The following is a 26,175-nucleotide window of genomic DNA, read 5'->3' as shown; positions in this document are numbered from 1 at the left end:
CTTGTTATAGAAAAACAAACATACCAGAACCACTTCTATGGGCACACCTGTCCGAGGATATATATCATACCCACCCTTGGTAATTGCTACTAGGGTTGAAGAAGCATTTCCCAAAGGTTCATTATTGTTGGCAAACCCTCATCCTTAGTACTGGTTTTACAGAATTCTTAAGCAACAATGTATTCAGTGACAAGACCTGGATTCAGGCAGAGTTGGGTGTCCATTGTCATGGTATACTAGTGGTGTGACTGTGGCCAAGGCTGATTACCAGGAACACACTCATCAATACCTACCCACTTGTGAGCACCCTCGTGTAAAGAGCCATTCAGACTGCTCCTCAAACAGATGTCTACCCTTTGCCTTTCTTTCATAGAAGGCATCTTCTTGGGACTTTTAAGCTAGTTGGGAATGTTCATATTAACCTAGTGACTGGACAACCTATTTCTGAATGGTTCTCCTTTGGTCTCTTATAGATGGGAGTTTGGGGTGGGTTCCAGCTCGGGCACATGATCCATAGGTCCGGATGACACCTGTCCTCAAGGTTTGTGTGGGGAGTGGCTCAAAGGATTGGGATTCAGCCTTCCAAGTGTGGTAGCTGACTCTCAAAATCAGATGGCCCCAGCGCCGACCATCTGTACCCACAGCGATAGATACAGGATGGAAGTGAAGTGACCGGTGCGTTTGCATCTAGTACCCATCCTGTGCACCACTGCCAACCCCGCTCTGAGAGTTTCATGTTCAGGAGCTGCAGCAGCCCCAGAGAACCATGGGAAACCCATCCAGCCTCTGAAGCTAATTTATCTCACTTGCCTTGTTTCCTACCTGGAGAGGCAATTCTCCGAGCTTGCTGTTTCAGCCACCTGTTAGCCAGATCATGAATGATTTAACAATTGAAACTTTGCTGTGTATCCGCATTCAATAAGGTAATTATTTATATAAATTATTTGCCTTTTTTTCCTCTGGCTGCTTGATAAAAGCTAAATTGACACCGGTACAGGCTTTGTCAAACGAACAGATTATGGCAAATTGCTTCATCCAAATTAAAATAGATCTCAGCATCTCACGGCTTTGTCTCCCGTGTTCCTTCAAATGACAGAAAGCACCTCTGCAAATGCCTTCTGCGGTCCCGCCAAGTTAAAGCCTCCCAAGATTGAGATTCATTCTCGTTTTGCTGAATGAAATGTTACAGAAATCCTGCCCGGGGGGGTATTGTCAATACCTGTGAGTAGACAGATCACAAATACGTCTTCTGCACAGTAAAAGCCTATCTCTGAGCATTCGGCAGCCATGGCATTCACCACACATGTCTGTTGGATTAATCAGACCATTTGTAACCCAGGAGAAAAGAGACAACAGCTAACTTCGGGAGGTAAGCGGGAATAATGTGGCAATTAGTTAAAACGAAGGCTGCTGTCCTCGTTCAAAGACCTAACGATGAAAGAATATTCACGTGAGCACTGTGTGTGGGGTTTTTTTGTTGTTGCCGCTTTTTGAATTTGTTTTTAATTTGGGAAGCATTTCTGCGTTGGGAACACCAGATTCACTGCTCAGAGTAAATCATCTCTGTGTGTTCATTGCATTTAGTTTCCTTTGTTTTTTATTGCTAGGCGACCTGTGTATTTCTTTTCTAAGGAAGAGACTGTTTCTAACAGAGTTATGAGTGATAATAATATTAATACATTGCTTATATTTAGAAAACAAGTGGAATACTCCCAAATATTATGCAAGTTTTTTATTCAAAGCTCTCAAATCGTGGAGAAAATTTCTTGTTGAAGTTAGTCAAAGGAGCTCATTGTTTTGACAGTAGTTAGGTTTGTGGATATAATACCACGTTCACATACCACAGCTTCCCATCACTGGAAGAGTCCATTTCCCCAGTATTTTTGGATTGTGTGTGGCTCCCCTGGCTCCCATCCAGATGTGGAGCAAAACCCCACTGGAGAAGGAAAACAGCTTGCCTTGGACTCTTATCGGGAACATAAATCAGTAGTGATCCCTGTGGCCTGTATCCAATTAGCAGAAAAGGAGCAAAGCCCTTCCAGGTGTCTTGAAATCTCAGAACATAAATATAGAACAGAAGAAATGGCACCTGCCCTCCCCCTACTGCCACCCTCTGCCCCCAACAAGGAGCATATTGAGGTCTCAGGGAGGCTTGTCAACAGATTCCCCTGCAAATTAACTCGGTCCATGACGAATTGGGGCCGGTTTTCTTGGCCGTGGTACGGATACAGGGAGACGATGAAACCCTTGTACAGGCTGTAGGAGGGAAATAAACACTGAGAAGCCCCTAGGGGGCGCGGAGAGTGTGGGAGTGCAAAGTTTTTGCCCAGGGCCAGCATGGGATGCCTTGATCCCAGCTGCCTAGTTGCCTTGTTGTACAATAGATAAGACCTTGGGCTCTAATGTCCAGCTGTTTGGGTGCAGAGCATTGGTTTCTGAGCTGTTCTCCATCTTCCTGTTTTCCCCGGGACAGTGAAGGTAGGAGTTGCACCCAGCATGTGTGTTTTCGCAAAGATTTAGTGAGTTAACCTTTGGGTCTGGCAGTTAGCTAGTGTTAGTAAATAGAAGCTGATAGAGCCTACAGTTGAATCTCCTCTGTCTGATCATGGAGGATGGGACGTTGTACTTTTGTCAACTGTAATCATGGCTTTGCTTGCACTTTTCTAGTTAGCATTGTCTGGACTTCTCTCCAGTGAGGTTGAGTCCCTCGACAGTAATGTTCTCACTAAGCCAGACTTTCTCTTAGAATAGGCACCACTCATGAGCAGCATTCTTACAGGTTCGAGGACTGTCCCCCATTTTCCCTCTGTGGCTGAACTATTATGGCATTCTGAGCCCGTCTTACAAGATTCTCAGTAAACATTTCAGTAATTACCCGAGGCCAGCTAATCCTATAGTTTCCTGAGTCACGGCATTGACCAAAATAAGTCCTTAAGACATCCCAATGGAGAGATGCCATCCAGTGAGGTGGTAAGAGGCGGATGAGTGAAGGGGAGAGAAAAGGGTAGTGACAGTAGCAGCAGCTGGGAGACATTGAAGAACTGGGGAGAAGCTCTTAGGGGAGGAAGTGACATTGGAGCAAACATTTGAGTGAGGGGATCAAGTCAACCATGGGAAAGGACAAAGGAAAGAGAATCTGCAGAAGCCCCTGAGAAGCAGCAACCACGGGAGGCTGGCAGAAAAGTCGGCATTGCAACCTCAGACAGTAAAGATTTAGGTCAATACGTTTAGCTCGGGCAGTCCAGCCCGTCCAGTGGCACTGTCTTTTCTCCCTCCAACTAATGTCCTTTTTCTCTCCAAGTTCAAGTTCTTGCCAGCTCCTTCGACACATCCTAATCAGACCTAGAACAGCCTAGAAACTTCTGGCTAATTTGGACCTGACTAAAACTTTTGTACCATGATGCCGTGTAAAGAGATTCAATTATGGTACGCAATGTTTTGTGAGTAACTACCACCCATAAAAAGTTAATTAATCAGGGCTGTGTCAATTTCCTCGTGCCATGTCAATTTGCTGCCAGGTAATTAATCACTAATCACCCACCAAGCAGCAGGCTGGGGGGACAATCCGCAAGCCATTTATTGTCTTTTTCCCAAATAAATGGCATGCGCAGCAAGGAAGAAACACATCTTGCCTTTCATAATATTTTTATCGACACTTTTGCAAGTTGTAATAGACTGCGGCAACAAGCAGCTGTAGTTCAATGGAATATGGATATTAAAGAAACAAATGAGCGGAGATTTATAGGACATTGCGTTCCTGTTATGTCAGTTTTGAGATTAAACCCAGCAAATGAACAGTGAAAAATTACTCTTCCATGTGGGGAATGGTGATTAGCCTTGTACATTAATTAGAAATTTTTGTTTTCCTGTTCAATGCATCTCAAATGAGGATGTCCTGTAAGGAACTGTTTGTCCAAAATGTGGATTTATTCACTTCTAAACAGCGGTATTTAATATCAACATGCATTTTGAAATGAAACAAGAGTCAATCCCAAATGTGTGTTTCAGGGATAGATAGACAAGATATGAGAATCAAAGATTCCAACAAATTAAGTGGCTATTCTGGTCATTTTGTAAGTGACTGAATGGGTGGAACACCCCCTTTTTCTCCCCAGACCTTGAAATTGCTGAATTTGGACAAAATTGAGAGCCTTTCCATTTTTGTTTTGACCTAGAACTAAATGTGTTCCTTCATATTAAATTCCCTATTTAATGTCATTGAAAGATAGTGACCTAGTTGCGTATAAATTCTGTCTTAAGCCAGTTTGATGTACTTTTGTTTGAGATCCGTTTTGAAAAAATAAGCAAACACTTCTGTCATTTGGAAAAAAGAATCCCTTTTTTTTTCTTGACTATTCAACGTGATGTTTATCACACAGTGCTGTGCCTCCACAATTGAGCTATAGCTGGCTGTTTATTTCACCTCGGCATATTACCTACTATGCCACTTCTTAATTTATGGTCCAACACATGGAACAGGAGTTCCCCCCAAGGGTAATCCTGCAGACCTGTGAACCTGCTGTTGAAAGCATGTCTGCACCCCCAGAATCGTGTGAGCATTTCCTAGCATAAATTACCCACAGAACAATTCAACCCCAAATTAGCACGGACATCTCTCGGTCTTAAACCATTCAAAGGGTGGGGAAAGGTGGCATGTTGGTCCGAAGGGAGAGAAGAGAGGGACAAAGAGAAAGCCCTCTTCTCCATTCTGATGGCACACCTTTTCCAGGGCATCTGGCAACCTCATGCAAATTCAAACCAGCGCACAAATGCAAAGAATAATTGCCCATTACGGCGGCTGTATATTTTTATGGCTTTGATGCAGAATCTGACCCCCTGTTGGCTTTTGCATCTGCTACGCTCCCATCTCTCCCAAAGCTCTAAAACTTTAATATGCACTTTATAACCCTCAAGTATTTTCCACTGGTTTTGTGTTTCTTCTTTGGGGATTTCTGGGCTGGTGATATGATCTCATTTGTGTTTATTTCGAAGGTAAGCACCATATTCGTAAAAGAGACAGAGGGGGAGAACACACGTTTGTCACTGTAAATACACGGAGTGCAGAGCTCAGAGAAGGTGGGAGGTGGGGGCTGTGTCTTCGATGGGAGATAGGCAGTAAGCAGTTGACACTTTGGTAAATGGCCCATTTGCCTGGTTGATACACCCACACATCTTCCGTTTAAAAATGTTGATTTGCCTTGATACTCAAGCACATCACAGCATGACTCTTGTTACATCCCTAAAGTTTCCATTCCATTGAGTTCCATGGTATACAACTCCTCATGCCCAAGAACTGAGAACGTTATTCCACTAACCTCCCCCAAAATATGCTCTGGGTATAAATCTCGCTGAAGGTTGGGAGTGGGTAGGCTAGGAATGTTGATATGTCAACAAGATGTGCAATTGGTATTTGCTCCAAAAGCTCTTGCCCTGTTTTCTTTGAGAGAAACTCATTTTTAGCTTATGAGCTAAATCCAATTTTCGTTGCAGTGATACCAGATTTTTCACTTTGATTCATGCTGGATAAGGTTTAAGAGGGAACCTTTCCAGTATAATGAACCTGTGTTTTTTTCCCCTCTTCCCTTGTCTCCCTCATGCCAACAGCTAAGGATTTATACTGTATCCACAAAGCGACCTGAATCCTTTCCATTGTTGCCCATTGATGGTCTCTTTACATGTTTATTAACTGGAAGGAAGTTCAACTAGAAAAAAAATCAAACTCCAGCATTAGGGGTTTAGAAATGCCTATAATTTGGTGTCTTTTCTTTCTAACATTGTTCTTTAATTAACAAAGTGGCTTTTACAAACATGGGACAGGGTGACAGGTTTACGGCTTTGATTAACAATGATTTACTCCGTTCCAGAAATGGAGAGGAGATTGTGAGTTTCCATTTGGCATTTTGCGTTAGATTTATTAAACATTTATTACCCACTCACTGGATCCAAACTCCCAAACTGGGGCATTGAAAGACAATGTGATAACTTTGACTCAACAAGCGATAGGTGTGTCATGTGCCAAAGTCAGCACATAATTGAGATGTCTTCTTTCTATGTGGTTCAAGGATAAAGCCATTTCACTGTTGCTTAATCTCTGCCTGAATCATCTATCTGGGTAATTGCTTCAAATATGCATTTAACCATGTCCCAGCACCTCCAAGCCAATGCACCTGGTAGGAAAGCAAACAGACAAATCAGCTGTTGTTGGATTTGTCTTGGAATTGACCATTTGTCTTAGAGGAAAAAGAAGAGAGCCACTCGAGAGTCCTAAACCAGCTGCAGGAGGGTGGGGGGAGACTCCTCTATTGGAGATGAGGTGAAATACTGAAGGCTCAGCTACAAATGAGAGAAGTTAGGGAGTAGAAGGAATGTTATTTTCCGTTGTTACTTGTTGCATACATTGATTGTGCTTGGAGACTGAGATTGGTTGGGTTGCCAGAGAGACTGTCTGGGGCTATGTGAGGGAAGGAACCTGACCTCACAGGCCTTTTAATGGGTATCACCTGTCTGGAGGTTGGGGGTGGGGGGGTGGCATTTGAGTTCCACTTTTCTCCAGAACAAGAAGCTGATCTCCCATTCCTGACACAGCACAGCAGTGAAAGTGAGTTTCAACGAATGAAGGTTTTGCAAGACTTGCAAGTATAATACTTTGATCTAAGTCCTCTCCCTTTTAATCAGAAGCACACGTGTCCCAAGCGTGGTTGCCATTCCTGGGCCAGTGCAGCACCTGTAAAGTATGGATGTAGAACTTACTTGTATAGGGGTCATGGCTGAGATCCTGTTGTGGCCTTTGCCCACTGTGTATGTGCAAATCCCGGGCAGGACACTTTGTATGGAGGGCAGTGTCAGGGAAGGCAGACGGTGAAGAGGGAGTGCCTCTACTGTCCCCGTAGGAGGGACACTAACATTGGTTCACCTCCTCCAAAGGGTATCCAGGCACCTGCTCTGTGCTCTGGGCACTCTTCTGAATCAATAAGCAGAACATAGGGAGATCTCTGCCCTCATGGAACTTACACTCTAGCAATAGCAAGAGTCTAAGCCACTTGATGGCTGGTAGACCTAGAGAGCTTTGTGGCAGATTTCTTCCAAAGGAGATTAAAACATAAATAAAAGAAGGAAGGAGGGAAGGAAGGAAAGAAGGAAGAGAACGAAGAGAGGGGGCAGAAAGGAGGACCAGAATAAGAAGGGAGGAAAGTAAGAAAGGAAAGAGGAAGGAAATGTTCATGAATTGTGATGACTAACTAGAGGCTTCGTAAAGAGATCCCTTGGCAGCCTGAGACTGGTAACAAAAAAGAGAGAGGTGAGCAAACCCTCCATCTGGGAGACTCATACTTCCTCCATGAAGCCTCTGGTCCAAAGCATGAACTGTGGAACCCCCTTATTTTGCCTCAGGGCACTTGGCCTCCCAAAAACGTGATTTTTAAACCAGGAGTCGATGTGTTCTCCCTCCTCTGTTCCTTTAACAAAGTAGGAATCCCTCTCGTGTGCCCTGCTTGGAGAAACCCCCAAAGCCTTGCATTAAGACCTGTAGCTACCTTATCCTGCGTCGGCAGAGACATCTTCCCCCTGCAGCAGAGGGGGTCCAAATGAACTCCTGGCTCTATATCCTCAGCGGCTCGTGCTGTCGAGCTTCTGTTTCATGTTGTATCTCAACATCTAAATCCTCCAAGAATTATTGTAAAACCTGCTTGTCGCTGAGAGGGATCTGGTCTCACTCACTGTGCACCGTAGCCAGCGATAATGAATGGGTCAGCATAATTACCGTGTTTCCTCACACAGGCAGCCAGCTGCTCTGCCAGATTGTGAATTTTTCATTTTCTTTATTTCAAAATGCAGGGCGTTCCTATGAAAACTTAATGTTTGAGCAGCAAGACAGACTTGCAGTCAAAGCTGTGCACTTGCCCATTTTCTCCCCAGTCCGGAAGCAAACGTCTCAGATCTCATTACTTCTGGGCTTTTATGGTGTTCGGAATTATTGGCTTTCCCCATTAAGACTGACACCTCTCTATAATTTCAAGCACATTAGTTGTAACACAAGTCAGGAGATGTGGGTGCATTGGGGGCTGGCAAGCTGAGAATTAAGGACAGCTGTGCGATTTGTCTTTCACAGCAATAAAAAAAAAAAAAAGGTTAAAAATAACCTGTATGGTCTTTTCCAACACAAATAGACAAAATCATTCTGACTCGGTTCTATGATCCCAGCATTTTGCCCTCCGTCGTGAGAGAAAGATATGGTGGAATCCATGAGAACACGAAGAGAATTCCAGATGATAGCCAGTCTTCAGGTTGGAATCAAGGGTTTTAGTCTAGTCTGTGCAGTTCTGCGAGATGGTATGGAATTGGGGCTTTTGTGGGAGACGCCATGGCCTCGTCTCCCCATCCCCTGCCCTCCGCCACTGCATAACTAGAACACAGAGTGTCCGAGGACTCCACAGCCAGTGAAGAGATGGGATGGAGGGCTTCTGCTCCTGAATGTGGTGGAGGAAGGGGAGAAGCCCCTCCATGGCAGTTTGGATATAAGGTGGAGGCAACTTCAACACAGCATGAAACAGGACACCCTGTGAGCAGTTAGGTGTTCCCCCAAAATGAGCTCCTGGAGAGAGGTCTGTGTGCACTGATTATCTCCTTTTGAGAGCCTCCCTTGTGGTGGGACGACTTGAGCTTGTATGTTCATATCACGCCCAAAGACACTGTCCATACAAACACCGCGTGAACAAGTCCCAGGAGAGAGGGAGCAGGGGAGGGGAGTGCACAGAGGAGGAAATCCTTCCAGCCCTGCTCTGTTTTACCTGTGTCTCCCTCCCTCTGGAAAGCTCCTATTCTGTTAGAGACTGGTAGATGGGAGAAGAAGCTGGGGACAAGGGTGGGGTGGGGGGAGGTTGACTGGAAACTGCCCATCACGTGGCCTCTCCACAACCTACAACTTCATCCACTTGTTGCTGTAGTGAAGCCACCCCTGCATCCATTCAGGGGTCCAATATTGAGAGCCCACTGTGAATAAGATCGGGGGGCTTCTGCCGACTTGGGGAGGCACGTGCTGGAGAGGTCGAGAGGAGCTTGCCCGTTCTTTGGAGAGAGAAAAGTTAACACACCCGGCATAGCAAGAGCCCTGTGAGATGCAGACAAGTAGGAACAGCAGAAGTGGTTTCCTGAAGCCGGGGGTGGGGTGGGGGGGCGGAGGGAGCATTGTCTCAGAATTTGCAGACCCCCCCCAGGAGGAAGGACATCCCAGGCAAGAGAATGAAGATCAGGGGTCTCTGGGTTCAAGCTTCATTCCCTCATGACTCCTCAGCAAGCCATCCTGCTCAGAGAATTTTTCCCCCAAGGAGGAAAAACCCAGCTCACACCCTCTTCTTAAGAGTTGAATTCCCAGACTTCTGTGTGGTTATATAAGGTTGTTGTACGTGTCTTCAAAGCTGTTAAGTGGTTTGGGGGCTGATGGGTCACTGGTAACCATTTGTTTCTTGGAGCATAAAGGGTTTGCACAGTTACGATACATGCACGTGTCCGTAGGAACGTTGTATTGCAATTTAAAAATTTTAACAAGCCATAGATGGACATCAAGGAAAATGTGGGAAATAAATAAAAACAAGACGGGGAAAGCAGTGAATAGACAACACACACACAGTTCAGCACCAGAGATAACTAAGAACACACTGAAATATGTGTGCGTATGTATACAAAATTATATACATACTTGAACATATATGTACGCATAGTACACGTTCACATAGACGTGTGCATTATACAACACAATATAAACACGGGCATGCATAGTCACTCACATGCACGCACGTGTGTGTATACACCATACTCAGGCATGTTGTATGCTCACACACATATAAATATTACACACAATATACATGTGTGTACAGACAGAAGACAGATGTTGACAATACAATGCACATACATCTTGCAGTCTGCCTTTGTAAAATTTGAACTCTGTGCAGTGAGCTTGCTTCCCGTTATTAAGAAGTCTTTGTAAATGTTTGTCATTTACCGTATTCTCTTGGGCACAGGGACCACCTCCTTAAGTAGCCCCTCCTGCCTGGACTCGGACCTTGGCCTCCTCCCCGCTGCCCGCCCTTTACGAGCCTGATCCTGGACAGGGGGCAGGTGTCCAGCTTCCGCCTGCAGGGAGAAGGGTCCTGGCGGGGGGGGGGGGGGCGCGTCGCCCCCAACAACAGGTGTGCTTCTGAAAGCCTTTGCTCTGCTCTCTCCTTTCCGCCCCCGCAGTGCCCGGCTTCCCGTATCCAGCCGCCACCGCCGCGGCCGCCTACCGAGGGGCGCACCTGCGAGGCCGCGGCCGCACCGTGTACAACACCTTCCGGGCCGCTGCGCCCCCGCCCCCGATCCCGGCCTACGGCGGGTAAGTCGGTCAGCCTCCCCCTGGCGGCGGGCCTCCCGCACCGCCCCCTCCTGTTTGCGAGCGCATGCTGGTCTTGACCGCCCCACCGGAACCCGCCCCAGCATGCATTCCGCGCGCGCCTGCAGTGGAGCACCTTGCAAAGAGTATTGAGAAATGAATGTAATTTGTCCTGTCATGGTTGGTGCCTTTAAGCATTCTACATGTCACATGTTGTTATGTAAATTCTCTTTGAGACTGAATGCTGGAGAACAGAGAAATGGTTACAGCCAAAGATGTATTTCTGATGATTGCAAACATCTGGTTATTAAGGAGGTTGGATCACATTTGCCCCTTGAATCTGGCCATGGAGGGACGCGAAGTTTCCAAACATAAAATTCGCTGGGGGAGGGGGGGGCGTGGTTGGAAGGGGGGGTGGTCTTGCCGCCCTCCCCAAAGACACCTTGCACTTCAAAGTTTATGAACCCTTGCCTGAGAAGAGAAAATTAGGTGTGGAGTCGAAAGCAAAAGTTCAAAGAAATCGGAAGTAAGACTCGTTTCCATTGGATTTTCCAAAATGTGCATTTGCTTTCCTTTCCCCTCTGCAAGGAAATGCAAGTTAACGTGTTCCCCGGTGGGCAGTTTGGTTTTTGTGCGCATGGACTTTGGCATTCCCAGGTGAAAATCAAAGAGGGCTGGTGAACACTAAGAAACAGTGGTACTGTGGGCTGCAGCCCTGAAATGCTACCGTTTCTTCCTGTTAAGGTATCCTCCTGGAACATTCGGTGCCCTGGAGTCAGGGAGAAAGAAAGAGATGTCTCTGCTGGTCCTTGGGGGATGTTTGGAATGTTCGCAGACGTTTTGGGTTGTCTCAGCAGGAGCAGCAATCTAGTAGGTAGAGGCCAGGGATGCTGCTTAAGATCCACAGTGCACAGGACCCGCCCCCCCCCAACACAAAGAGTCATGAGGCCCCCAATGTCAATAGTACTACTCAGAAAAATTCAGCTGTGTGCAAGACAGTTTGGCTCAAGGCTTTCCTGGCCAGTGCCTGGCTTTCTGGTCTGTAGAAAGAATACGGTTGTATTCCAGACTGTACCAAAAGGGTTAATGCATTTTTTATAGCTCTGTTGCTTATAAATTTTTTAGAAAACCTGAATGAGCCTAGATCATCTCTCTATTATACTGATGACAAAGGAAACCACTCTTTTTTCATTATTTATTCATATCTCACCCATTGCAGAGGAGAGCATTTGAAGTGTTTCAAACACAAACGCAGTGAGACAAAGTTAAGAATATAAATAAATGAAACTCGATGAAATCATCAGGAAGGGAAAACACAGGTAGAGAAATCAGTCAGTGTCCATTGTTTCTTGTGTTGTGATTAGACTTAGGTCACTTCTGAGTTTCTTAGTGGACAAAACAACAGCACAAATTTCGTTTTCACTGGAATGATGATAGATAATAGCAAACCAAAGATAAATTCACCATAAATTCTCCCCACCCTCCAAAAAGATGCATCTGTACATCCTAAGCCTTAGACATACGACGATGTGATACAAAGAATCATTGATAGTGTAATCATTATCTCCAGCCCCACAGTGTTGAGCCCGTTTTATAGATCCAGAAATGCAGAAATAAATACATGTTATTCCCAAGGTCACACAGTAAGTTGTTAGGAAGGGAGAAATCCCCCACCAAGTTACCCTGTAGGCTCATGTAATTACTAAAGCAAGATTCATAAACCATAAACACAAAATTGCATGTTTATACCACATTAGTTTGTCTGAAAATTATTATCTTATCTTAGTAGACGGTAATTGTAGCTTTTTGGTACATGTACCCTCAGTATCTCACTACTATACTGAACAGGAAAAAAAAAATAAAGTAAAATTATACGGCTTATCCTCACATGAACTACTTATAAAAATCTCAAAATAACACACCTGCTGTAAAATTGAAATTCTCTAACTTAGAATGAACTTGTTCTTTGCTGGGGATAACCGTGCATAACTAATTAATGCCACATTCACCAAGGAGACACATGGGCATCTCCAAATGGTGAAGCACTGTGTTTGTGACTGCTTTAGACGTGACTTAACTTTAATATTCCAGCAATATGCCTAATCATTTTGGTTATAATAGTACATTGTGCCTCTTTGCTGGTAATATTCTGAGTGGAATCCTGAAACCGCTCTAAGTAGTAAGATGAAATTCTCAGGACAGGAGGAGGTGAGGGGGGGGGGGGAAGAGGAGGAAGAGGAAGAGGAGAAAAGGCTGGGGTCCGCGTGCCCATGTCTGCAGGTTCTATGAGAGCAAAGTGTTGGTGGAGAATAGGAAATTCAGCCAGGGTGTTTTTGCTGTATTAGCAAGTGCCTGGAGTGCGCTGGCCCCAAATGAAAAAGTGTGAGTCCAGCATCTTAAGTGAAGGTTTCCCTTTCCCTTTGCTTGTTGGCTTAGGCTGCAGGAAATTGCACAGAGGCAGCTCCTTTTGGAGAGAAGAGTGGGGGGCAGCACAGAGCAGATCCTGGCTGGAGTAGTGAGAGCCCTGGGCTTGAGTGGAAGCAAATAGCAGAGAGGTTGGAAGAGGTTCCTGTTTCCAGGAAGTGACATTATCAGGATTCAGGGGGTCCAGGAGATAGTGTGGATTTGTAGCTGTTTGTCTCTGAAGTCCTTTGGGGGAAGATTTCTAGATTTGACTAATGTCTTTACTCCAGTGCATTTTAGCTTAACATCTCTTTCTGTCTTGCCCCTTTGGAGGAGTTTCTTCCTGTTAGGGGCAGCAGCACCATATAAGCTAACAATTTCAATAAATGTGATAAGTGATAAGGTGTGGTGTTGTGTGAGCACCAAGGAAGGCCCCTTAGCTCAGTTTTTAGAGAAGGCTTTCAGGAAAAGAAGAAATGTGTGATGCACTTAAGTCCAACCATTTCCTAAATTGCCACGTTGAGATCTCATTCCATGAGTCTCCCTCGCACCCAGTGATCCACATCTTTTCTACAATGTCATCTAGCAAGCTGCATTTGTTACTATTTTCCATTTGTTACCTGTCAAAGATTTATCTAACTGCCAACCTACACCTCTCTTCTTCATGAAGTATGCAATATGAATATACCCTGTCACTGAAATCCCAATAAAAAGTGTGTCATTTATCCTATGTCCATGTATGGCTTCCATATTGTTTTCCCAAGATAGTGAAAAAAAAAAAATCCCACATAACCCCCATGGCTACTTTTGTGGAGTCTTAGGTGACCCTTGGAGGTACCCAACATCAAGATAGTCACACAGGAGGATTCACCAAGGATGCCTTCTCATCCATCCACTTCCTTTTATTGATTTCGTTTTCTCCTCCACATCCTGATATTTTCTGAAGTTCCTCCCAGCAAGTAAAGAGCACAGGTGATGGAGAGGCCCTATTCTCTTCTTTCTCACATAGCTAAAAAGGAATTTCTTGGGACATTAATATGTGATCATTTTCCCTAGAGGAGGGGGTTCTCTTTGGACCCTGGATGGATCATAGGAATGAGTAGAAAATCTAGACCGAGCCAACCAACTCACTATTGATTACCAACGTTAACTGAGTGAGGATGGGTGATGAGTTAGAAACCTAGTGTGTGACCCCTTCCTGGGAGGCACCTGTATTCCCCACATGCCACAGAGTTGGCTCTAGACAGTGGCGCGTCAATGGTGTGTAGACTATGTATATCATAAATAAAGTATCCATTAGTGAATGGTTTCCGAGAGCACTCAATGGGCCGGGTCTTCCATATTTCTCCTTGCCCTTGATCCTAGAGTCCATTTCGATTGAGAAGCCTCAATGTCCAGTCTGTCTTCCTGTGATTCACATTTGGGAGAAGTTGCACATTGGGTAATTGCCATCCAAGGAATCTTGCAGACTGATGATCCGTGGGTGGAGGTGCCGGAGGTGGTAGGTAAAGGGATTCGAGACACACCCGCCAGATTCAGTACAACATCTCGTACTAGAAGACGGCAGCTAAGCCCCAATGCCCTCCCAAAGGAACCCCCCGAGACTGGCCTAGCTGAATTCTTGTCCTTAATTAATTAGCTAATTAACTATTAAGCAGCTACTTGCCAAGTGCCTACTGTGCACCATGCACATTGTATGGTATGGGGACACAGTAGGCACTCTAATGGAGCTTCAAAGAATATCTTGAAAATTATTATTCTAAGCCAAACCTCCAGCATCTGCTATAGGGCTTTGGTTTTGGTTCTCGGGGTATCTTTGAAGAAGACGTTCTATACTTTCGCAGGAAATTAGCTATGACATGTCTATGTACAACTTCTCAAAGTTACATTGAGAAGTGGTTTGAGGAGACTCTGTGCTACTTTGTATATAGGAAAGATATGGTAATATCCCAGGAGAAAGAAAACTTCTTAAAGCTGGCCAGTGCAAGAATGAAACTCGCACACAGAACAGTTTCAGGTCAGGTTCTAAAAATACCTCTGACACCAGACCCCGGGACTATGCATATGTGCCTCACTGACTAGAAACCAACCGTGCTTTCTGATTTTAATTTCTAAATGTCTAATCCTGAGACTGTATTCTCTGTTGTTGAGAATGTTTCTCATTTAATAGAAACACTAGGAACTAAAGTCATCATCACCCATCATCAGAATAGTTTCCGGAATTCTCTCTAGCTTTTTGTTTGTGTGTTTGGTTCTGGTGTAAATTCTTGTTCAAACTTCCAGCCACGTTTAAAGTGCAACCTGTAACATTAAAAAAAAAAAAAGGGCGGGCTTCTGAATTGAATGTATATATAGGCAAACCTTAAATCAGGGGTTCTTAAATTTTTCAGGTAGAGGGGAGTGGAATGTCACAGATGCCTTTAATAATCCAGTTAAAAATGTGTTTTCCCTAGGAAAATGTTGGTGTACACCTCCATATATCCATGCACATACACAATTCTATACAAATGCCAGAGAGTTTATGGACCCATATGATATGTCTTCAAAAACAGCTAGATTTAAACGCATTAAAATTTTAATTTATTTTCCAGTTGGAAGGGGCACTAAGGTAGAGCAGTTTTAAATAACCTCTCCTTCAGGAATACATTTGTGGTGGTGATTTATTACATTACACAAACAGATTGGATAGTTTGGGCATCCTATACTTTCTTTCCTTTTTTTTTTTTTAAGTAAACTAATTTGTTATAGTGCATTCATTCCCTGCTTGCATTCAACCAAATATTTAACTACTGTTATTACCTTTCTAAGAAAATGAGATGTGCATTTGCAATGCTCTTGCAAAAGCATATTGCAGGCCCAAAGTGATTGACAAGGAATACAATTACCTTTGCATGGCTAGACAGACTGCCTTTGCATTAAAATTGGACCACACGGGTTCATTGCATGACAGCGACCCCCTTCTCTTGCAACGGGGCCGTGGCTAATTTATCTATAGCTGCATACTAGATCAGCTCCGGCTCTCCTTTCCCTACATGTCTTATATTTTAAGTGCACCTGTTCCATGGGGCTTGAAAAAGTGTTTGGACACATTCCTGGAAACCAGCATGAGAATGTGTAAGAGCTTTCCTTTAGCCGCCTCCTGTTTAGAATAGGGGTGAGGAGGCTGACCCTCGGTGCCGTCGCAAATGTAAAGAAAAAGAACACAGGGAGGGCATTGTTGCATGGAGCAATGAGACTGTTAGTCCTTGGGCGGCAGCAGCAGCAGCAGCAATCACCTGGTACTTGTTGGAAATCGGAATTCTTAGACCCCCATCCAAATCTATTGAGTCAGAACCTCTGGGCTGGGCATGGGGCCCAGCCATCTGTGTTTGAACAAGCCCTCAGGTGACCCTGCACTTGTGCTGAAGTTGGACCACGGTCTGCCCCAATAGCTAAAAGCGGGCTGCAAAGCCAGAGCTCCCTGGACTAGACTCCCGGCTCAGTCAACACCTACCCTCTCCAGTGTAGCTTCCTTTATATCTGAGGGTGAGAATAGCATTCTCCAACTCGCAGGGGTAGTATGAGGGTTAAATGGGATACTGAGCCCAGGATGCTTAGACCAGGGACTGACCGGTGGCAGTCCTTCTCTAAATGTGAGGACTAGGGTTGTTTATGCCTGTGCTGTCACCAGTAGTAGCTTAGTGGGGGAAACGGCATTTTGGTGAAACTGGGAGCCCATGAATTGGCTTCCCTTCATACCGCCGAAGACAGCCATAACGGTTCCTTGTATTTAGACGGATCATGAAAATAGATCCTTCACCCTTCCATCATTCCCTCCAAAACATGCATGTGTGGCAGTCAGTGAAATGGAGGCCTCCCTGTGCGGTGTGGTTTATAACAGCAGCGAGAATTCCTGACGCCCTTTCTCAGTGAAGCCCCACCCCGTCTGCCGGGCCTCTGAACTCTGCAGTCTGTTCCCTTTGCTTGGCCTGCCCTCCCTCCCTCTTTACCTGGCTAAGGCTTTGCGATCTCTGAGGCGTCTGCTCAGATCCCCTCACCCCTGTTGCCCAGCCCCACTCCTTCTGTCACACTTTCAGAGCACCACTGTTCCCTCTCAGCACCTACCAGCACTGCAACTTTATATGTCTGTGCGTTTATGCACATGGCTTTGTGACCCCCCGGCCCCCTCCCTGGAAGCCCCCCAGGGGCAGCTGTAGTGATGGACACACTCTCGCCTGTCTGTGCCTTAGCATGGCCGTTGGAGCAGAGAAAGCATGTCAGTAGCAGAGAAACGGTCTTCCTCATGTGGTTTGTTTGAGCTTGTCGAAATGGAGATGCCAGATCCCATTTTGTCTCTGGTTCTCTGTCTCAGAAATGTGGGATGGCAGAGTCCCAAAGTAATTTTCCATGCCCCTTGTGGAGGGCACGCACGGCACTGAGTATACCCCATTTAACAAAGGCAAACATCAGCGGCCTGTTCTTCCCTCACTTCCGGGAGTTGGTGCAAACAGACGTGAGGCGGAGGCCTGCAACTGGCCGCGAGGCACCAGAACCCAACCTGGTGAAAGAAGGGGCCGCTCTCGCAGCCAGGGCCTAGGCTCAGTCATTCCGGGTCCACACCGGGTGTGCATGGGAACACCACCAAAGTGTAGGGCGGGCTCGGCTCTCCATTATCCACAGGGGAGCAGGCACAGACTGGGTCCCCCTCTACAAATATGTAGACAGAGGCATTACTCCCCATATTTCAATAGACATTCACATGTGGTTAAAATATTAATATTTTGTTGACACCCCAGATGTCTCTCTGTGCTGTGATGTCAAGCCCATTGATCATCACTTTGCTCACAGCACCTCACTGAATCCTCCCTCGAGGGGAGCCCTTACCAGCCTGTTTCCCCATTTTACAGACCAGTATGCGAAGCTCCGATAGTTTGAGTGGGGAGTCCAAGGGCTCACCGCCGCTGATTGATGAGGCTGTGACCCGATGCCTGTGTGGTTCCCATCTAACTTGGCTCTTGAATGGTTATCTGCCTGTGGAGGAGGATACTGGGAAGAAAGGCATTCCCAGCACAAACAATAGCACGTGCAGAGTTACAAGGGCCTAAAAGAATGGGGTGGGAGCAGTAGCTGTTTTGCTGTGGCTACATGGTTCACCTCTGAGGTTCGGGGCCCAGACTCAGTATTTGTTACTCTCCTCCGTATCCTCAGATCTGTTTCAAATCCTGTTGACAGAGGCTGGCCCTGCCTTCTGACCCCCAACTGACACTCTCTTTTCATGTTGGAAATGCTGGAAGCCTAGCTCAGGATGCTGCGTACCTCAGTGTCTTGGGTTAGGGTTTACGGGGCCTGATAGGTGCTCTCATGCCTGCGGCCCCCTCGGATCAAAATGAAACAAGCCGAATGCGATTCGTACCAACCTCCTTAGTGTGTGAAGTCCCTGTCATGTCTTTAAGGATAATGGTACTTGGGGTCTAGCCAGTCAAGTCTGAAAAGCTCTGAGAAGCACTCTCCAGTGCTCTCCAGCACACCAGTGTCACAGCCGTGTGTGTGCGTGTGTGTGTGTGTTTTAAGTGCCTCCCTTTGGCTTGATATGCTCGGCTTACATGTGGGTCCGCTGCTTCTCCTGAAACCTGCTGGAACCCTTTGGTAATCAAAGTCGTGTTTCCGTTAGAATCTTCCTCCATTCGACGGTGGGGCTCGCTGGTCCTTTGCCAGAATCATAAATCATCTCTGAACTCCACGGGGAGATCTCAGGGAAGGTTATTAATAACAGCTACCGTCCTGTGGAAAACACGCATTTGGAAACACACGCTTCTGTAGTCAATGTGTCCTGTGATCCTCCCAAAAGCCTGTGAGGTGTGCAGGCTACACGCGATCCTCATTAAACCCACTGTAATGCTTAGGAATTGTAACTCAGTTTCCCATGATCACATGCTGTAAGCTTCTCTTCCTGGCTGTCTCGCTCGAGGTATGCCAAGAAACTTCTGGAGAAATCCAGGATATTTTCTCCCTCCTGTGAAGTCCCTTGTCTCTGGAATGACTGTATGGATGGGGATAACAGAGCCACTGTGAGGCCAGGCTTATTCAGTCATAATGCCGGGCCTGCTTAGTCTGGGTATAATTTATGTAAATGTGCATACAGGAGCATGTATGTGCATACGTGTCTAGGTAAGAGCACATGTACATCCCCAGATATGCAAACACACACTACTAAACACGTTATCCACTATATACATCCACCTGTGCTCACAAACACCCATACACACATGGGCGTGGTATACACATACACACACACGTGCATTGACATGTGCACAGTATCACACACACACACATTCACACACATGCATGCGCATAGAGCACATACATATATACAAACACGCATAGTCTTGCATGCACACATACACACATAGTCTCACACACATAAAATCTGAGATATTTTCCTACATTTACCATGAAAGAGTGGCACATGGAATTACCAAATATAATACTAGAGTGTGAAAGAGCACAGAGGAACATTTCTGGAATCATTTGGGTTGTTTGGCTCTCCTCACATCCTTCAGGCACAACCCATACTGGTAATACAACAGTGTGTGTTTTTCTTTCTTTTTCCTTGGGGAAGCTGTGTGGTGTGATTAAATGCAAACTCTGGCCCTCCTATCTGTCCAGGCCACTTATAATAACCCAAAATTCTCCTTGCATTTCTGCACCTCCTCCCGAAAGAGTGGGAAGTCTGGTACCCAGCATGCCACCACGTCCCAATTCCGGGCCAATGCCGAACCGCAGCCTAATTTTCTCAGGCTGATGGACAGCCGTTGTCTCCAACCTCCTTAACCAGTGTGAAAACACTCCTCGGTTCCTGTGTTTTGGATCTTGTGACCAGACTAACTTCGCCAGTGCAGGGGTTGGTGTGTCTGCATGGGGAAATGCACTAATATGGATGTTTTTCTTTGTGTGTGCACCCTTGCAGTGTTGTTTACCAGGATGGATTTTATGGTGCAGACATTTATGTAAGTATTCATTAATGTGCATGCCATCCCTGTTTCCTCCCGGAGTCATTCTGTTTACAAGTTTGCTGCAAGTTTCCTCTTCCTGGTCTGTAGGCAAGCATCGGGCGGCTTATCCGCAGGGCAGAACCCCTCCAGCTCATGACAGCCATCACGGCTGATGAATGGGTAGAATTACCTCCTTGGTTCACTTCAGAATATGTGCAAACACCCCCCTAAAAGTGATGGCATTTCTCTCATGTCAGACTAAAGACTCCCCACCCCCAAAAGAATTCTCTTTAAAGTTTTCAGTATGGTCTGTGTGTTTGCAGTATAATATTTACCATAGCAGCTGTCATTACCAGCTGTAGAGGGTTAAAAGATATTTTCATGGCTAATTTCTTGATGGTCTCTGTTTTTAATATTTATTTATTTATTTATTTGGAGGTGGAGGGGGAGAGAGAGAGAGAGAGAGAGAGAGGGAGAGAAAGGGCAGAGAGAGGAGAGAGAGAATCCCATGCTGTCAGCCTGTCAGTGTGGAGCCCGATGTGGGGCTTGATCATGAGCCATGAGATCATGACCTGAGCCGAAACCAAGAATCAGACACTTAACCGACTGAGCCACCCAGGTGCCCCAATTTTTTTTATGTTTTCTTATAAATACACTTAATTGTTCACAGTAATAGCTCTAGAAAAAATCCTCTGCTCCCTCTGGATGATTTTAGCAAGAAACATCTCTAAGAAAATGTATGCCAACTTGACCACTAAACCCTTATTTTCTTCCTTATTCCTCCCATTTCCCCAAAACCATTACCTGACTCAGAATTGTCTGTTAAATTTAGAATTGTTTATTATATGGTACCACTTTATTAAGCTTTTCACTTTTAGAAAAGAGTGGGATGTTTCTCATTATGGGGACCATAGTTAAACTTACCTAAATGGATCTAAAGGTAGTTTTTCTTCACATTATGATATTAGCTGCAATGTTAGGAAAATAACTTGGAATAAACACAATTTAAAATACATGGGCAGGATTGGGGGTGGATTTTTAAAATCATATACTGTTTTTTTAATTACAAGTGACCTCAAGTAAGTTCACTGGAATCATATCTGTTGGCTTATAGACTAGATAACAAAGACAAATAAAAGCATACTTCTGACCAAATTGATATCATTTACTAGAAAATGGGAAAGACACTAGTTATTTAATTTTCTTCCTTTTGAATTTCAAATAATTACGATTTTGAGACATAGTATTAATCTCCATCAATGATGCATGGAGTTGAGTTCTGCTATCATTGTATCAAGTACATTTATTATAATCTGTGGGTTAGTTTTTTTCATAATAAAATGAACAAACAACATATACCCAATGAACACCCAATTTCTTTTTTTAATGTAGCTTAATCCATGCCTTCAAATATCCTCTATAAAAAAAAATTTAAATTCATACCATTATACATAGAGAAGCAGCTTGGAGCCCACTCACATCCTTAGAAACCCAACAAACCCAACATCAGTCTTCATCCTTTCCCAGTGTAGCCTCTGGATAGAGTATACCTAAGTTTAGGCCTTTTTTTTTTTTTTTAATTTGGGAAATGGGGAGAAGAGAAGGGATGGAAATAACAAAAAATATAATCCACCAAAAAAAAAAAAAAAGAAAAGAAAAAAGAAATACAATATCCCCGTCAACACCCACCAGTGGGGGAAAAGAACGTGTTAGTAAGCCTAACTGACAACACTGATATCGTATTAGCTGTCATTTATTGAGTGTCCGCCTCGCCGTCCCTCAGTTTCCTCATTTGCAAAATGACAGCAGTTTATTGAATTATTAATTTGTTCTGTCCTATGGATATTTCCAATGGGTGTCTTTCCCTTGTCTCCGAGATGTGTGAAAGGCAGGAAGGAGGAGCCACCTGAAGGCAGGGCATGTAGGTTCCCAGACACTGGGAAAGAACGTGCTAGTGAGAGTAGCAGGCAGAGGTGTCTGTGTCTGTTGGCAATGGAGACTACGAATGAGAATCCATGAGAACAAAGTAAAAGGAGGGACCAGAGACACTCAGAAGGGAGCAAATGTGCCAGCTCCCAGACTAAGGCAGCAAGATATAGTCTGTTCAGGGAGGAAATCTACAAAAAAGTCCCTTTGTGCTTTGAGTGCCTTTAGAGGCTTTGTTTCCCACGAATTCATCATATCTGGGCAAAGCCTGCCGGGCCTAGTGCTGCAGCCCCCGCAGGTGGCTGGGTGCCCCCACATGAAGGGATTATGTGAGGGGACACTGTTTCTTCAACACATCACTTCCTTGTGTCAGTATTTAGAAAACTCTTTGTCTAGCCAAAAAAAAAAAAAAAAATTATCTCCTTTTCCCACTGTTCATATTATATAACAATACGAGTTTTCAGAGGGTAGTTCCAAATAGGCAATCAGGGGACAGAAAAACTTACTGAAATAGGAACTCCGAGCCTTGTTTTACCCAGCACGTGTTTCTGTCCTCTTTCCAAGAGGGTAGCTCAGATCTTGCAGACCTTCCTGAGTATTCTGCTCTGTGTAAGATGGCAAGTTCAGACTATTGCTGCCAGGTGGTGCATGTCCGTAGGCACAGTGACAAACTAGACCACCTGTTGCAGCAAAACAATGGCTCGTTGATGGCCTTACATGGATTAAGGAAACCAAGGAATAAGAATATTTCCTGCACTCTTAAAGTCTATGGAGCAGGATTCATTTTGGCTAGAAGTATATGACAGTCTCGAATGTGCTTTTTCAAGCTGCCACCCCTGCCTTCCTTGAGGTAACAGTATGCCCTGATGGCTAGAAATGTTCCCAGTGCTCCATTTCTTAAAGAAATTATGATTAACACGGTTCATAGAAACGCATGCGAGGTTCTCTTGTAGGTAAAGGAAGCTTCCGGCTTGCTCCTTCAATCTCATTCAAACAGTGCACAATAAATAGGGTTGGGGCAATCCTGGGAGGTCCTGGGGACATGTGTTAGATACGTGGGTCGCCTCTTATAGGTTTAAACATTCTGTTTATTCTTAATTTTGCTGGGTGGAGTCATAAGCTTCTAGCTTAAGTTACTTCTAAGGACGGTGCAGGCAGGGCCACCCACCAGTTCCTACCCATTGCTGTCCACCCTGACACTTTGGCAGTAGCCCAGCAGCTATCATAACACAGCCAGCAGACCAGTCTTTTCTCTGCACCTGCTTTCTCCGCCCCTTCCCTCTGTCGTGCTCTTTCTATCCCTCCCACCTGATGGGGGAGCCCTTGGACTTTTCTCAGTCCCACCGGAGCACAGAGGATAGAAAACACCTGAAGGACCCCTACAATGGGCAAGCCATTGCCTCCAGTCTAGAATGAGCCACTCCTGCTTCAGCTTTTCAAAGAGGATTGGGGAGAGAAGGAGCAGTGGTCACAAATGCCCTAAAATGGCAGGAACAGTTCGATTTGTTGTGGGGTGCTGTGAGCCAAAAGCTAAGGCCATAGCCTGGGAAGCTCATTTGGGCTGAGGGCACAGGAACAGCATCCTATTCAGGGCCCCAGCCCTGCAGTAGAAGCATGGACTCTGGCCACAGGGCACATGCTCATGCCCAGTGTGGAAGGCCACTCATCAGAGAGGATGTAGCCGGTTTTCAGGTCAGGAAGGATGGCATAAAAGGTCATTACCTGGGTCCCTTCCACCCAAGGACATGACACGCCACACACACACACACACACACACACACAGACTTTTATTCCAAAAGATAGGAACTTAGCTTACATAACTAGCATATCAAATCTGTAAGTTCACTGTTATCGCTTAGCAGTGCACACTGATTTTTTTTTTCATGAAAAAGTGAGTCAGGTTAAAGAAAACAAATAAGTTAGTAGAAGTGCCCCATGGGATCTTGACAACCTGTTGGAAAGTTGACATAGAAGGGCCAAGTCCCCTGGACCTACAAAGCGATCCATCCTGTTTAGGGGCAAAGCTGTGGATCTCACAAGACCAGAATTGGCCACGGGGCTGACAGTAAGTGTGGCTCAACTGCATTTAGCCAGACATGTGCCTTCACTGGCTCAGGGAACTATCCGAGGGCATTTGATCAAATGATAACTATTGAAAATGTTAATAAGGATGTTTATAATAGAGCTGTTTAAGAAGAATGTACTAACTCAGTGGAAAGTAGGGCGAGACTGAGCAGAAATGGGAAAAAGGGAAGAGAAGACAAGTTGGGAGGGCAGAGAGAAAAAGAGAGAAACACTGATATATGATAGAAATCTTAACCACGCTCCCTTTTTATAAGAAAGCCCTAAGCTTTGCAGCAGTCCATGTGGCCATGAGGCTGCCTAGCAGATACGTCTCGAGATGCCACTGCACGCTTACGTTATTCTTAAATTCTGTTACAAGTTCCTAGCTGAAACCATGGCTGAAGACAATTATTTCTGAAATGATGTCATTCTGCCATCCATGGATCTTAAAGAGGTGTCTTAATTTCCCTGATGTAAACACGAGAGCTGGAATGCAGAGCTTATCCAAATAAGGCCCTAGTCTTTATTCCTGGGACCCTGCTTGCTGTGGAAGCCAGCTGCAGAGTCTGATGAGCATGATGAGGCAGGTCAGTCACCCTGGGGGCAACCACCCACCAAGAAGTTAAGCATTTGCTACAGGAGACAAGAAAGATGCTCAGCCCCTCCTGTCTTTACCTCCTCTCCTCAGCCCTGGAAGGGAGGAATCACAATACCCATTACCTCCACTTTTGTTTTTAGAGGAGGAAACTCCCCCCCACCCCTGCCTCCAAAAAGAGATGAAATGATTTGTCCAGAAACATTCATTCACACTGGAGTCTGAGCCCACGTGATTGGGCTTCCCAGCTCTAGGCTCTTCCGTAGAGCGTTGACATGCATAGGTCCACGGGCCTAGATTGACTAAAGAGGAAACTTAAGGAAAGGTTAAGATATATACACACACATACCTTTATGAGGCAGGTCCCTAAATCTCTTACAATATTCTGTCACCTCAGTGTCTTCCGTGGAACTGGACAATTTCACTTTTTTATTTATTTGAGAGAGAGACTGCAAGCAGGGGAGGTATGGAGGGAGAGGGAGAGAGAATCTCAAGCACACTCTGTGCCCAGCACAGAGCCTGATGTAGGGTCGATCTCATGCCCCTGGGATAATGACCCGAGCCTAAAATCAAGAGTTGGACACCCAACCGGCTGAGCCACCCAAGCACCCCCCAGAATTTCACTTTAAATTGGAACCACTCACAAGAAGGATTAGGTTCACCCACAAAAAACTCTCACATCCAAAAATCACATCCCACTCTGTCAAAGGGGTTTTATATGTATATAAAAATATACATATATAAACATATATATATATTATATATATAATCAGCTTGTCTAGACACATTCACACACATCGTTTTGTTGGCCATGTAGATTTAAAGTAGCTTTGGTAGCTTCAGTGTGATTCATTAATTCACAAAATTCAGTTGTGCTCTCTGTTATTTGATAATTGATTTTAAAAAAAGGATTGATACAGTTAGGGTTGCTCTGTACTGTCATCTTAACTGTCTCGATCATTAGGCATCAAAGCTAAATCCTCAGGTATTCCAGAAAATTCTAATCGTGAGATAACAAGAGAAATTTGAAATAGTTCATTTGAATTGTTGCAATATGCTTACAAAGATAAGAAGCCATGAAAGTATCTTTTTCTCTTTTTTAAAAATAAACACAGGTTATAACACAAATATAATCAGTATGGTTTGATCCCCACCTCCACCTTCTCGATACCTTGGGTTACAGAGATTTGCAAACTAAAACCTGCTTCTTCTTTGGGTTTGATGGGTCAATCTCAGATCTTAGGGAAGTAAGAGAAGCAAACTTGTAAATGAATTGCTCTGGAATTTCTGTCTGACTTATGCATTTTCTTTTATTTATTTCATTTTTGCATTGAAAACATTACATTTCTGTTTCCTTATAGAGTAGTGTATCAAGAGCCTGTGTATGGCAATAAATTGCTGCAGGTATGAAATCCCGACTGGTGGAAAAACTCATCACTATGATTGTGGGTTTGCTGTGAAATCCTACTAACAAGACAATTCTGGGGAGGGGAGATGTTCTCTAACATAGAAGGAGGAAAGACTTAACTGAATTTTCCAGTTTCGATGTGAATGCTTCCAGAATAGAGATGCATATCCTAAGATTTCCCTTGTTTGCTGGATCATGAGTGTATCCGAGTGGAGGTCTGACTTGGCTATAAATTTCCTGGCTTAAAATGTATCTACACTCAATTAATATAAGTTCAGTGAAAAGAATTGCAATGTTTCATTGTCATCAGTTGTCTGGATAATTTTGTAGTAGGTTCCTGGAGTCAACTGGAATGGTTAAAAGAAAAATTCATCCAGCATTGAGGGTCTGTACAGCTAACATAACTTTCCCTGGTTTCATTGTAGCTTCTTATAAATTTATTTCA

General features: G+C 44.8%; 1 protein-coding gene across 17 annotated transcripts in view; it reads left to right on the top strand.

The window, feature by feature from the left end:
- The window catches only part of RBFOX1 (RNA binding fox-1 homolog 1), a 1,530,248-nt gene that overhangs the window by 1,464,618 nt on the left and 39,455 nt on the right, over nucleotides 1-26,175 (top strand). For 11 of the 17 annotated variants that reach the window (XM_042971117.1, XM_042971125.1, XM_042971123.1 and 8 more), the window contains 2 exons: nucleotides 10,234-10,366; nucleotides 25,684-25,726. In XM_042971117.1, coding sequence (XP_042827051.1) covers nucleotides 10,234-10,366; nucleotides 25,684-25,726 — 176 coding nt within the window. Of the gene's footprint in view, nucleotides 1-10,233; nucleotides 10,367-19,712; nucleotides 19,753-25,683; nucleotides 25,727-26,175 lie in introns of all 17 variants that reach the window. The other 6 variants (XM_042971116.1, XM_042971113.1, XM_042971115.1 and 3 more) reach the window with 3 other exon arrangements.

This window comes from Panthera tigris, chromosome E3 (assembly GCF_018350195.1).
Source record: "Panthera tigris isolate Pti1 chromosome E3, P.tigris_Pti1_mat1.1, whole genome shotgun sequence".
Classification (NCBI taxonomy): Eukaryota; Metazoa; Chordata; class Mammalia; order Carnivora; family Felidae; genus Panthera; species Panthera tigris.
Note: the sequence above shows the minus strand (reverse complement) of the source record. Positions and strands in the feature narration are given on the sequence as shown.